The following is a 14,921-nucleotide window of genomic DNA, read 5'->3' on the forward strand; positions in this document are numbered from 1 at the left end:
AAAATTATCAAATATATTTTTTTAAGTGACTACTAAAAAAATGTTAAAGTAGTGGCTAGATTCTAATATGAAACAAGTAATTTTTTATACGGTTTTTTTGCAAGTTTATAATAAATCTTTGTGAATATCTGTGAAGATTTTTTGTACGTTTTTCGTTATTTTTTCGTGAATTTTCAGCTTATACACATTCACAAGAATGAGTGAAAAATTTACAGGAAAATCTTATAGGAAATTACGTGTTTCACATTGGAATCTATCCGCAACTATTGAGACTTAATTGATTTCTTTTAATTCCATGAATAAATTGCAATTTTAAGAGCGTCCACAGAGAGAGTCTGACAACCAAATAAAAATGATTCTAAACTCAATGAAAAAACAAACATGTCACAGGGATATGAAAAATAATTTTAAAAAAAATATGAGGGAGTAAATTGAGGGAAGATGTTGTCTCCCACCCAAAAATTAACTCATTGTTTGTCTCTGCACAGAGTGTGTCGCCTCTACCGCAGTGGTACCACATGGGATACAACAGCAACAAAAAAATAAAAAAGAGAAGAAGAAATGGATGGTGTGGGTGGGAATAATTACGTGTAATTTCTCTAAGTGTAAGATGGGGTGTAAAAATTGCCCATCTAAATTAATTTCTCTCATCTCGGAGTGTCACAAGGAGGGTGATGGGGGGTGGCAACAACGTAAGACAAAAAAAACAGCATAGTACTTGGAGGATGAGGACATAAAAAATGTGTCTGTCCCACTGTGCTGATGGGGTTTGAGAGTTTGTCGTGTTGGTTGAGGGGTGTTTCGGCTTACCTTGTGCTTGGGGATTTCGTTGCATTACAGGTGAAGCTCTCGGTGGTTGTGGCTCCACGGGTGGCTCGAGTATGTCACGATACTTGGACACCATGAGAACTGAGATGAAGTACACAATGGCCAGGGAAAGGAACTGCGCTTGTTTCGTCTCCTCCTGGAACATCCGTTTCTTTAACAAATTTTTGCTTCTGCCACAACATTACATTATTGAGTCTCATCGCTTACCACATCACGATAGATGACTGCTCTCAGGCGATTCACATCCATATCCTGCAGCAATTTCTCCGGATCTTTAACGGGACTCAAGCTCCCCGACAGTGATTCCACAATGTTCTGTAATATGATGAACAGGGTGGACCACATTGAATGGGATTTTGCATATAATTTGGGTATTTGAATACAAAACGCGGGGAGAGAGAGATTTTACCTTGGGAGAAGCTTGTGCACCACGGATGAGTGCTTGCAAATGGGCAGCACCTGGTGCATCTCGTACTGTGCCATTGTTATATCGAGTCCTCTCCTTGCACTCGAGACAATTCCGCACAGCACACGTGCACACCAGGCGCAAGCACTGCCGGAGGATACCACCGCTGGACATGTTCTTCTCCGCCTCCAGCTCAGCAAAATTGAGTGAGCTGGCAAATATCAGAACATCGGCCATATTCACAAGACGCTGCAGGAATGACACGGCCACTTCGAGTGGCATCCCCTGCGTCGGTTCCAGTACATCCAGTTCAGACTGCAGGATAAGAGAATTCGTGGGAGATATGTATATGATTCACACTGAGTGGGTGGTTTAGCACACCCCCATAGAAATGCAATGCTTCAATTTTGGGAGGAATTCTCTTCACCAAAGTGTGAAATTGTACATAACAAAGGTGTAAAGATTAATGATGGAAGGATTATGTGTCAAATGCGATGGTTTCCAGTCAGATAAATACATAGGGGTAACTGGGATAAAATAGTGAATCGTAAAAAAAATGAAAATTAATATCTCAAAAAGTAGTGGGTACTAATCCGTCTAATTTTGTCAGTAGTTGCCCATAATACCCCTGCCTAAGCCTAGAAAGTTTTATGATAATTGATCCAATATTTTGGCTTTTATTTGAAAAATAAATTTTTCGAACCTCAAAGTTATTCTGACCTCTCAATTACAAATTCAGTTTTGGCGAAATTCTCTGCAATTTTTTTGATACAAATGCATTTTAAGATAGAGTAGGGGAGGGCGGGGCTAATAATGTCACTTAAGGGTTTAGAAAAAGCCTAAAATATCATATTTCCTAGCTAGATAGAACAAAATGATCTTAGAAAGAGTTGTAGGGCAAGAAATATCCTAAAGAATTGGACTTTACATTTCGCTTTATCTGTTTGGGAAATATGATATTTTGAGCTTTTTCTAAACCCTTAAGTGACTTTTTTAACCCCGCTCTCCCCTAACTATTGCTAAATACAAATCTAATCTGAATTTTCCATAAAAATTTTCCGAGTTTTCCCGTAGAACACTGATAGTAAAAAGTACCCCTAGGGGTAAAATGGTGAATTTTGGTGTTTTCTTAAAATAACTTTTTAAATTTTTGAAAAAAAAAATTTTTTTTTAATCAGTATAACCATTATATACAATTTAAGATGTTTGATCACTCAATATTGAAAATTTTTATAAACTAAAAAAATAAAACAGGCAATTTTTTAAATTAAACGTTTTTTATATTTTTTTGTATTATTTTTATTAAAAAAAATTTTAACTGGTACACAAATCTCTCATTCTCAATAGATATTTTAGTGTCTTTCTAAAATAATTTCATTAATTTAAGATTAGGGAACAAAAAAACGCAATTAACCATTTTACCCCAGGATTTTTGGAACAGGCTTTGCAAGGGTTTGGAAAATGGCCTGAAAAAGCATTTTCTCGTTGAGATAGAGAGAAATCGTCTGAGGCAAAGTTGTTGACCGGAAAATTTGCTATACGATAGTTGTCATGGAAAAACTCAAATATTTTCACGGAACTCAGGAAAAATTATCTCTCAAAAATTCACCATTTTACCCCAGGTTCCCCTACATTACTAACATCACTTTTAGGTTTTTTTTCCTAACTATTTACCAACACAGGGTGCATTAAAGAGAAATAATTCTAATTTGAAATTAAAGGTTCCCCGAAAAAATCAAGTTTTCAGCGAAGGTTTGATTTTTTTTCTGTGATTTATTTTGTTGAAATATTCTATAAATTTTTATAAATCCTTGTTTTTTTCTCGATTTTTTTATAAGTGAAAATTTCCATTCTCTTCATTTTATTTGAATTATTGAATAAATAAAATACTAAAATCACCTTAAAAATCAATAATATCATTTAAAATTTAAACGATATTAATCATTCTACGTTTATTTTGATCCTGTGTGTGTATAAATGACTAAAATAAATCCCATAAACTCAACATTATACACAAAGCACTTAAATATGATAGAATTTCCGGATAAATTTTGATTTTGGGAATTTTGAGGATTGTGACTGATTAGTTCGGGGGAGAATTACGTGTCGATAGAATGATTGAATGGCATCACTTTGGGATTGAGGGTGAAGTAGGTGAAAGTAGGTAAATTATTAATACTCACATTTGGTGAAGTAGCACTTGCAAGTAAAGGCAACAGACCACCGCATGCGATAATCAGATTATCGGCCAATTGGGATATCAAATGTACAGTATTTACAACGAAGATGGCATTCTCGCTGGAATTGACAAAATCCAGGACACTCTTCGTGGAATGACTGCGCCACACCTGGATGTCCGTTTCGAGGGAGAAGAGAACATCAGAGAGGAGACGTTGGTGGATGTAGGACCATTTGAATTCGGGAATTCTAAATGGCGGCCTCGTTGGTCCGGGGCTAAACATTGGTCGCGTTGATCCGGATTTGGACCTCTTCAGTTCTGCAAAATACAAAATGGGAAAACGACCGGATTTTCTTCCATTACTCTCGTCCATTCTCCATCAACATAGCGCGAGAGAGAGAGAGCTTTTCATGGGTAAAATATAAATCGCTTTCACATGTAGGCTATAAAGCGCAACGCATATACATACCAAAGTGATTATTCTCCACTTGGGTGCTCGTCGATGCACTCTGGGGCTTTTGGACTTGCGGTGAATTCGTTTCTGATGTCTGTATCCCATTCTCCACCACATTCGCCACATCAATCTTCTCAGTGGGTGACTGCACCTCCCCCCGGTCGCTGTCACTTTGCACATCCGCGGCGTGTTTTTCCACTTGATCGTCCAGACAAATTTCCACCATCTCATCCACAATGCTACTGGCAATCTCCTCACGGGCCGCATCTTCCAGCGGCTTGGAACTAATTGTACTCACAACACTCGCATCACGCAGCACATTGTCCACCACCTCGGTGGCCTTCTGCACAACATCCCCCTGTACACCCGTTATCTCATCCAGACTCCTCTCAACAATTTCCATAACAATCGCCCCAACAACCTCATTGTCCTGATTAGCCGTCGCGGTGCCACTACTACTACATATTATTGCACTTGACAGGAGTAAATCAGTCTTATCTTTCGCAGTTGCATCGGATAAATCTAAATTATTGTTGCTCCGACTAATTGAATGGCTATCATCACTCTCACCCTTAACTTTGCGCTCAATCTCACGCACACCCTTCACCACCTCATTAACGGCCAATTCCAATTCCTCATCCTTTATCACGGGTGACGCTGACTCCACAATCATCTCATCCGATGTGGTTTTGCAGTCACTCAGCAACTTCTCAGACTTCTCAATGATCTCTTCCACAATCTTCTCCACAACCTCCTTCGTTTCACCCTCCTCCCGTGGGGGGATGATGATATCATCTGCATCCACCTCGAGCACCTTAATTAATATTGTCAGATAATATAAAATGCATGAGTGGGGATACCTACAAAATTTAGATTCACAACGATGCATGCATTGCTATATTTTGCAAAATTTGCATAGTTTGTGCAATTAATTTGATATAAAATGCAAAAGGATAAATATGTTGTATGCATGAGCTGTGCTTCATGAATGAAAATCTAAGAGATGGAGAATAAACAGCTATTTAAATTGCACAAAAACTTGTCTGAATTTAAAGTTTTTTAATAAAATAAAATATTCGAGAAGATTAAAATGGAGATTTTATTTTAAAATTAAATTAAAGCGAAAGCTATGATCTTTGAACAAATTGATATTTAATATGATTTTTCTTGTGCCTTTTTGCTGTATTTATAAAAATTAAATGTAACTTGAGACATTTCTTCTTCTCATTTGGCACAATGAGTAAGACATTAAGCTCTCAATCAAAGTTTCTCCGGTTCGATTCATGGCACGTTCATTTTTTTTTTAAAAAATCAATTACAATCAGGAAAGTAAATTATTATTCGTTAATTTGGGAAAATAAAAATATCTAAAAATTTCTTCATCTGTTTTTAGCTTTTTTGCAGGCATAAGACTAAATCTCCGCGTGTTAAGCTCAGGAAAAAAACAAAATAATCCTGATCTATTTTCACGTTGGAGCTTTTAACCAGAGATTATCATAAAACTTTAAAAAAAAGTGCAGCAGATCAAGGTATAAAAAAATTAAAAGAGAAGCTCAAATACTAAACTCACCTGTTTAAGCACTTCCGTGCCTCCGGATGATGTATTTGTGATTTCCTTGGCTGGTGATTTCTCCTCTTCGGTACTGGAATCGTGGGCATTACCATTGCAAATGGGTTCACTGCTAACTTGCTTACTGTAGACATCGGAGATGTGCGATATCGTTTGGACAGATTCGGCGGATGTGGTGGTCACTTTGACCTCCTCATCCTCACAGCCACATTTCATCTTATTGTTCTCCCCATCGCACTCCTCCGTGGCGGTCGCTGTGCTTACTTTGTGGCACACCTTACCACCCTCAATCTCCACAATGGATGCCCCACCCTCCGTCACCTGATCCGACTCCCTCTCCCACCCACTAATTGTACTGATAGGACGTGCCTGACGAAGAGCTGGATCCGTAATGTTGTCCGTCCGGTGACGTTCGTAGTGCTCATACATTTGAGCAAATTGCAACTTAAACTCTTCATATGACACTTTTGAGTGCACAATCGCCAAGGTGTCCACCCACACACGCCATCCCCCATATTCATGTTTTATCGCATGATGCAGCAGCATACGGAACAACGAGTAAACCATATCGGAGATCTTCTGCTCCTCACCATTCTTCGGATGGATGTACGCCATCGCGATAAGCCACTCTTGCCACACACTCATCTGCAGTACCGTACGCCGATTTTCGCGATTATTGTTGCACAGGAGCGTCATATCCGACAGGAAGAGCTTCTTCACTTCCAGCAATTGCTCCGTTTGCTTCGACTGCCGAATAAGTGTTGCCACCACCTTCAGGATCACTGCATTTCCCATACACAAATACAAATGGGGGATTTATCAATGAAAATCCACGTTCTCCACACGAGTTACGGTGCATAAATTCTCTCTCTCTAATTCCCATTTCGCGGAAGAACTTCCTCTTCCACTCTATTCAGAGTTTATTCACCGAGATGAAAAAAAAAAAAACGAAACATCCCCTGCAGCATAAGAAACTCCAACTTTACCCACTATTTGCGCAACATCGATTGCTCTCTATTCCAATCGACAAACAATAATACATTTCCCCGAGACAATACACAATCTGGCTGAAGGTATAGTCTCACAGATCTTGCACGAAAACTTCCGCCCCGGAACTTTTGGTTGGGTTCTTCTTTGCAAAGATACACGAAATCTCGCACACAATAATTTAGGAAGTTGATTTAGGGGATGAAAGTTTTACCCCACACATTCCTTGGTTCAGGAAATGTTTTGTTGTATAAATTTAATTTCTAACTTTTAACTTTTTCAATTGAAACAATAAATATAACTTTTCATAAGAAAGATTTCTTTTTGAAGTTATTTTTTACGTTTTTTTCTTTCTCAATTAAAAAAAAAGAAAAGAAAGAAAAGAAAATTATATTTCTTGTGTTCTCGAAATGGTAAGGATTGTTTGTGGAAAATGAGAATTTATTAGGTCGCAATGAGTAAGAAGAATATTAACCTCTTAACCCAGAAAACTTTGGTTCTTTTCTGCCATTTTTTTTCTATAATTTTTTAGCCCTAATTCGGCATTAAAAAAATAAGAAAAACTCCTTCTTAAAAGCTTACCAGATATCTGTTGAAATAAGTGAGAAAATACGAAAAAAAAGGAGAAAAAGAGAAATCAAATTTAGACGAAAAGCTCTCAAAATTGATAATAAAAATTTCAGAAAATTGTTTTCATTGCAAAAAGAAGCTTTTTCTATTGGAACCCTTTGCGCAATCAATGAATTTCACAACAAACTTTAAATGTTTTCCCAATGGCATCTGGAAATGAACAATCCCCTCTGCAATTTCCCGCTAACAATAAGACATCCCAGGCAAACTTTTCTATATAAATACCCCATAGTTTTTCCGGTAAACTCTTCCCTTTAGAAAGGAGCTTTTGAAATGCACTGCTGCACATGAAATCAATAAGCAAAGTCAGCTCCTTCCATCTGAGAATGTAAAATGACACAAAAATTCAACGAATATGCAAGGGGCTTAAGGGTGGGAGAGAGAGAGAGAGAGAAAGAGATGCTATATGCTGGTGTGTTGGGGATATTAAGAATTCACTCACTTGGATTCTCAAGGCGGAAATGACTTTCCGGCTCCGGATGTCTCGAGTAGAGGATCTGCTGAGATATGTGCTCCGTCATTATTTCATAGAGAACATTATACGTGGGCAACGAGAGTGACTCCTCAAACATGAGCAGCCTCTCCGCCAGGAGTGTGTACAAATTGTGTGGTGACATCACATCGTACTTCCTCCTGTAAAGGTACACATGCACACAAAATCCTCATAAATTAAATGCACTCATCGTAACATTTTCAGCCATGACGATGGATGGCTTTCTTCACAGCTATCTCCTTTACTTTTGGCTCAATTTCAACAGAAATATTTTTTGCAAATATTTCAAGAGATGCAGGAGGTTTTAATTTGAATTCTTTGTCCCATCCCGCAATACATGCGGGGTAGTGGTTGTGGGATTAATACTTCAAATGATGTATTTTTAAGCAATGGAATTTCATGAAATGGAAATTCTGTGAAACAACGACATAAAAAAAGAACTACCCCAAGAGAGGGGGGGGGAACTTGTGCAGAATTTCCCATTAGAGAAAAATTCTCAAAATAATAAAAAAAAGAGACTCACTTGTGTGTACTGCGAGAGAGGAAGAAACCAAGAAGTTTGAGTGCCTGGAGGCGAATCAATTGACTTTCAGCAGCGAGAAGCTTGAAGATTGTCCGTACGCCGTGTTTGACATCAAAGGCAGGCACCATGGAGCTGGGATGTTCAGACATGAGAGAAATTAGCATTTGCAGGACATCGTGCAAATTCTCATCCTCATGCATGGTTGTCAAGTAGTTGAGAATGCTCTGCAGTTCATCCTCCTTTACGCCATTGCCAATCATGATGAGTTGCTTGAGGAAGAGCAAAATGTACGCCCGAATGGCGAGAATATCCTTTTGCGCTGGTCGTGGTCCATCGAGACCCTTCGGTACAATACCACTCTTTGCCCGTGGATTCACCACCCAGTAGTAGAACTTGAGGGTGTGCACCGTCTGCAGGACTGTGCTCACACGACGGACATTACTGTAGATTTGCGTATCACTGAGGAACTCCGTGGCGAGGTAGGAGTACAGCCGTGCCTGCACATTGGCCGGCGTATAAATCCACAGGGATGGATTGAAAAGGACATGATCCAGGAGCTGCCATGTAAGGAATGAGAAGCAAAATAGCTACCATTAGCCGTGGTATAGGTCTGTCCTGCTACAGCCACATTTTTTCTGAGGCATGCAGCAAGGTACAACAGCAACAATCAGAAGATCAAAAAAATCAAAAAAACAACAAACGTCCAAGGCAAACAGCGCAAAATTCTTCTCAAATTATCATCTGAAAATTCATTATTGTATCAACCCTGAGCTTTTTTTTTAACGGACTATACTCTATTCAATTCTACTTGAGAGATAAGTCCCGCCTTCAAATAGGCTTGAATTCAAATCGAATAAATCGTAAAGAAAACGTTATTATTGGCTACCTTGTAGGTTCTACGACACAACCTAAGGTTCAAGAATTTACTAAGAACGTTAGAACACGAGCTTTAAAGTTTTAAAGAACTGTTTTAGAACTTGAAAGCAATTCCATGTAAAAGTATTATTTAATTGTCTCTGACCTAAAACCTTTTGTTCAAATTTAAACTGCGATTTGGTGATTTTAATTATTCTTTAATTCATTTATTTTTTCTACGACATTTTAGGTGTTTACTAAAATTGTCATACTAAAATCTAACTGCCATAGAATTTTTTTATAATCTAAAAATAGCTAAAATAGTTTAAAAAAATAAAATTTTATTACCCATATACTTTTTTTTTTAAAAACATTTTAATCTGTCAAAGAGAGTTTTTAAATACTTTTTTTTTAATTTTAAAAATTCTCACTCAATTCTCGCAAAAAATATTCCCCATGTATGTAGTTTTTCAATTAAATCATCTCTTTTATTAATTAGTTTTATTTTCATCTCAAAATCCTTATTTTAAATTTTCAATCAATATTAAATGCTTGAGCTTCTCAATTAGCAATTAGTTCGCGTATATATTTCATTTTAATCCCTCCAGAGATACAGAAATTCAAATGAAAAGTCAATCATAACGCGTCCAGTTATTAGAGTTGGTATACCACAACGCGGATGGGTCAGTCTATGCGTTGTAATTTAATTTGTGAGTAGTATTAGTAGGCAAAGTCGATTTTTTGTAAAATTAAGCAATTTGACAGATTAAAATGCATATATCTTAAGTTCTATTAGACCTACAGAAATTTCTTGACTAGTTATGGAAAGCTATTGAAATAAGCTATTATCTGATGTATATTGCGTTACATTTCAAGGTCACCTCCAGAACACAAAATGGCGGATTTTTGTTCTACCAAAACAGTTTTTTGCACTTTTTGTCCACAAGGAATGGTTCTAGAGGTTTCTGATGTTTCGGAAAGTTATAGAGTTTTGCAAAACCTTTAATTTGATACCAAATTGAGCAAAATCGGACAGACCGTTCAAGAGATATGGCTCTTAGAACTTTTCAAATTCAAGAATTTTTCAAATGGCTATATCTTCTAAACGGAGACATAGATTTTCTTCATTTTCGGACTGATGAAAGATATTGAGTCAGGCTACAACATATCAAAATTTAAAGGAAATCTATAACAGATGTTCGGAGATATTGCCCCTTAAAGTTAGGCAATTTTTGTTTTCGATTTTAGCGCCTCTTGCGGATGTTTTTGAAACTTGGAATGTTCTAGACTGTTGTAGGGCTTCTCAATACCTTTCATTTGATACCAAGATGGTCAAAATCGGTTAAGTCGTTCTCGAGTTATATTGAAAAAACACTTTTTGCTTTAGGCCGCCATATTTGCTAAACCGCTTGACCGATTTTGAAGTATGATTTGTTGATGAAAACATCTCACTGAGCACTACAACATACTAAAATTTCAGACCTCTAGCTGTAAAGGAAGTGGTTGACGGTATTTCAAAATGGCGGACGGCGGCCATTTTGAATTTTGAAAATGCGAAAAAATGAAATTTTACACCCACATTTCTATAGAAAACTTCAAACCGGAAGTCTCTATCTGTTACTGTTCTCGAGTTATAAGGTAAAGTTTGGCGCAGAGGCCGGCCGGCCGGCCGGCAGGCCGGCCGGCCGGATCAAAATTTTTCCACCACCATTTTCGTAATGTGGGATGTCTAAAACGTGCTCATACCAAGTTTGAGCCCGATCTGAGATGGTCGGTTTTTCCGATGATTACAATACTTGGTATGCCACGATTGTGGTATACCAACTAATTACAAAAAAGCAATGCCAATGAATATTATAAAAAAAAAACGATAATTCAATACCAGGCAGTACATTTCATTTCATTAAAACCATTCCCAATTTTCAATTGAAAATTTTTCCACATAAAACTCGACTCTTTTTTTTTGTATTTTATTAGTACAAAATTCTGCGATAAATTGCTACACATATAATACAATACATTTTCCAAAGAGAACTGCATAACATTGACACGAAAAAAAAATTATTATCAGAATTGAAAGCACTGCGCGCAAGGAATAAAAATTAAATATCGGAAAAATGTCATTCTCTGTAGGATAAATAACTCCAAAAATTGATATTGCACGCCATTCACTATGCCATTGAAAATATGTAGCATCCCCATCATTTCGAGGGAAGCTCCCCATGCAGTTATTTTAGTAAACTCATTTGGCATATAAATCAAAGAAAAAAATATATATACGGGAAACATGCTGACAAAATTTTTAAATATTTTATATATTTTTTCATCGGCCATAACAAAAAACGACTGGAAACATGAATAGAGAAAAATATTAAACGTGCACCTTACTGTCTGTATGAGTTAAAAAAAAATGTTATTTCATTGAAAAGGGGAATACGGAAAAATAAAATAAATAATAGAAAATAAATCGGAACGAAAAAAACCTCATGACCCCATAGAAAATGCCTTTAGCCGGCTTATACATATTAATCAGTTAAATATTTCAATTGATTTGAATAAAAAAAATCATGTGGTTGTAACATTTTGGTTGATTTAAGTCTTTATGACACTTGTAAAAAAAATCCCCAAAGAGTATTAAGAGAAAATTTTAACAGAGAGAAGATTATTTACCTGCTTTAGAAGAAGATCACTATTGGCCGAAAGACATGTCACGAGATATTTCGTGAGATTGAGAAACGATCCAAGAACTTCTAACGTTAAATGTTCCCGGGAGGATCGTTGTAACATAAAAGATATCACGAGAAAACCACGATTTTGTATCATGTGCTGCTGGACAGTTTGAGAACTCTCCACGAGTTCACAGATGAAACCCAACAGTTTTGAACTAAAAAAGAATGAAAAAGCAATTTACACGATTTTTAATTTTCTTTCCAGTGAAGGAAAATGTTGAGCATGTTCACTTTTTATGGAATTCTTTAAAAGAGAAGTTTTTTAAAGTTCAAAATTCATTTCTTTTTACGATTATATTTTATTTAAACAGAAGAAAATGGAAATGTGTTAAATTTTTCAGTAAAAAGAATGGAAAGAATGGGATATTTCTGCGCATGTAAAACTTTAAGAAAAATGAAATATTCATGCATTTTCCTTTTTTCTTAAAGACATAAGAGTGTTGTAAGTATAGTTATAGAGCATTAAATTTCCTATACAAAACATTGATATAATATAAAGCTCTCGCAGGGAGACTCATCTCATCTTTCCTTTTAATGAAATTCAGATTTGTTGAGATGAATAAATTATATTTGAAGAAAAAAATGAATCCTACATTTTTTGAATGAGGAAATTCATCGAACATTAAATATACATTTAAATCAATGACCCTCGGTGGTATAATGATGAAGTTCATTATAATAGGAGGACTCTATAAAAATTGCGCGAGTGCACAAAATATAACCATCGCGTAATGTACAAAAATTCCTTCACATTTCCATTTAAAATTCATTTTTTTAATCAACTTGAGATTTTCCATGAAAAATAATTTTTCCAACTAAAAGGGGAGTTGGGGGTTTAATTAAAAATCCTCCATATACACAGTAATATACTCACCATAATGCTGGATCTCTTTTAACATCACTCGTACCATCGTATGGCATGTCTAATTGGGAGAAGAGGGGGAAAAGTACTTGAATTCCTCCGATTGAATTCAATGTACAGTGAATGGAATGCGTAACGACAGCTTTCACGTCCTGTCGAATATAAAGAAGTATTAAATATTGAGTATCCATTGATCCCTTTTGTGTTGTTTTATTTGCTTTAAGTCAAAGGAGGAAATTCATTTGAATAAACTGCTTGACTGGCTTTTGAGTATTTATCATTTTATTGATCCTTATGGTGAAATTAATTACCTGCAACATAAGAGCATGCGGTGTATGTACAAAGAACGAGACATTCCCTTTGGGTGCCGATTGCAGGCAGAGTTGACCATCCGTAGCTACTGGATTGTACATGAACACGATGGCATTGGACAACTTTCCATCGTACAGAACCTGCAAATTGACATTAATTAATTTTCCAGCATTCTCAACTTCATTTGCAATTCAGGAGACAGAAACTCATTCCACCCTGAGAGAGAGAGAGTTCAGCGTTAGAACTTTTAGAAGAGAAGGAGAGCACTAGCCAGCATTTTGGGCAAAATATACACCGTTTTCCATTATTTTTATTTCTCAAACTTTCCTGGGAGAAAGGGACAGAGAAAGTTAAACCACACTTATACGAGGAAAATTGGGAGCAAAAGAGGCAAGTAAACGTAATAAATAAATAAATTTTCAAATAACAAAGGGGGAAATGAAGAACTCTCAAGAGCATGAAAATCATATATATATAATTTCCATTCTGAAGAGAGAGAAAGAGCATATTTCAAAATGCATGTTACATCCACATGCAAGTCACATTTCCAACATTTATGGCACTTTGAAAATTAATTTTCCAAGAAATACAAGTTGTGTTTCATTAAAAGCTTCTCTCTTTTGGAGAGAATGTGAGGAATGTTCATCATGTCAGGCTCTTTTGAAGGAGTTTAGAAAATATACATAATACATACAAAAATGCATAATGCAGGAATTAAATCATTCAGCATGGGAGGGATGAAAGGAAAATTAAAAAAAAGGGATGCAATTCATTTAGAAAAATGCGAAATATTTTCATGAGCTAATTATCCAATTTATTTAATAACCAAATGATTGATTTTATTTTTTTTATATTAAATCAATTATTATAATTAAATTTATGTTCGAAAAAGGAGTGAAATATCAATCCTTATTAACCCGTTTTTGCAGTTTTTAATTCGATTTTTGATTAATTTAAATTTCCCAGTATTTTTCTTTTAATTTAATTTTTATGATATACATTTTATTTTTCAAAAAAAAATATAGTAAAGCCCTGTCAGCGAGTTGCAAGAATATTTTTTTTCATCTATGATGTGGTTTAAAAAATCATCACTCAACATAGAAACATTTAATTTTCATCTATTTGCACATATTCGCCAGACAAGCTGTCAGATTTTCAAATCAAAATTTCACTCAATTCCCACGGATTTTCATTGTTAAATTTCCATTTTTTTTTTCAATTTTAACATGAGTTCCCCACCACGGTCATCCTCTCCCTCACACACGTTTGCCACACCAAAAAAAAAAGCCCGCACTATTCCACAGAATAATTCCTAGATTAAGCAGGGAAAAAATAGATCAGATTCAGCTATCAATCCAATGAATTTGAAAGAATTTGTATTTATTTATTTATCAGTATTCTCATTTTGGTTATAGAACCATATAGCTGATTGTAAGTGAAAAAAAAACATTGAGAGAAAGCTCCTTTTCCCCACAGCTCCACGTCAATTTGGTGTTGGGAAAAAGACAAGGCGTAAGAAAAAAAAAATGCAGAGAAAAACCGAATAAAAAGCACACAACATTATTGTGATTTACGGATTAAGGGGGCGGCATGGGTGGAAAGCTTTTCTCCTAGAAGCACGAAAAAGTACAAATATAGAGCCTTCAGCTCAAAAGAGGTTGTGGGATGCTGCAGAGAAAGGAATAAACGGGGGTGGGTGTGAAAAAAAACAAGTGCCTTGGCACCAAATGCTGAAACAATTCTAAAAAAGTTCAACAGCATTTTATACCATGTGCAAATTAACTTCCCAGCTAACACATAATAACTTTGACTTTACTTACTATTTATTAACGTTATAATAACGTTAGATTATCGTCAAAAATGGTTAGAATTTCGTCATTAGCTTACTAAATTCTAACGTCAAAATAACGTTATTTTTTGGTAAGTAAAGTCAGTAAAAATTGAGGCATTTTTAGTCATTTTGCAGAAATCAAAGTTTTAGTCATTAAAACATTAGAAATCTATTTGTAGATGATCAAAAAGCTATTAAAAGACGTTTTTGCTTTATTTACTTCATTTTTTTCGCATAAATTCAATTTTTTGTGTAAACGTTG

General features: G+C 35.8%; 1 protein-coding gene across 20 annotated transcripts in view; it reads right to left on the reverse strand.

Moving 5' to 3' along the window:
- LOC129790762 (neurobeachin) overlaps positions 1 to 14,921 on the reverse strand; it is a 165,908-nt gene that overhangs the window by 18,410 nt on the left and 132,577 nt on the right. For 8 of the 20 annotated variants that reach the window (XM_055828452.1, XM_055828458.1, XM_055828457.1 and 5 more), the window contains 11 exons: positions 12,828 to 12,968; positions 12,529 to 12,668; positions 11,596 to 11,809; positions 8,071 to 8,657; positions 7,497 to 7,687; positions 5,438 to 6,219; positions 3,883 to 4,681; positions 3,418 to 3,731; positions 1,238 to 1,549; positions 1,036 to 1,143; positions 811 to 979 (listed from right to left, as the gene is read on the reverse strand). In XM_055828452.1, the coding sequence (XP_055684427.1) occupies positions 811 to 979; positions 1,036 to 1,143; positions 1,238 to 1,549; positions 3,418 to 3,731; positions 3,883 to 4,681; positions 5,438 to 6,219; positions 7,497 to 7,687; positions 8,071 to 8,657; positions 11,596 to 11,809; positions 12,529 to 12,668; positions 12,828 to 12,968 (3,757 nt within the window). The remainder of the gene's footprint in view (positions 1 to 810; positions 980 to 1,035; positions 1,144 to 1,237; positions 1,550 to 3,417; positions 3,732 to 3,882; positions 4,682 to 5,437; positions 6,220 to 7,496; positions 7,688 to 8,070; positions 8,658 to 11,595; positions 11,810 to 12,528; positions 12,669 to 12,827; positions 12,969 to 14,921) is intronic. The other 12 variants (XM_055828465.1, XM_055828467.1, XM_055828451.1 and 9 more) reach the window with 3 other exon arrangements.

Source organism: Lutzomyia longipalpis, chromosome 2, assembly GCF_024334085.1.
Source record: "Lutzomyia longipalpis isolate SR_M1_2022 chromosome 2, ASM2433408v1".
Lineage (NCBI taxonomy): Eukaryota > Metazoa > Arthropoda > Insecta > Diptera > Psychodidae > Lutzomyia > Lutzomyia longipalpis.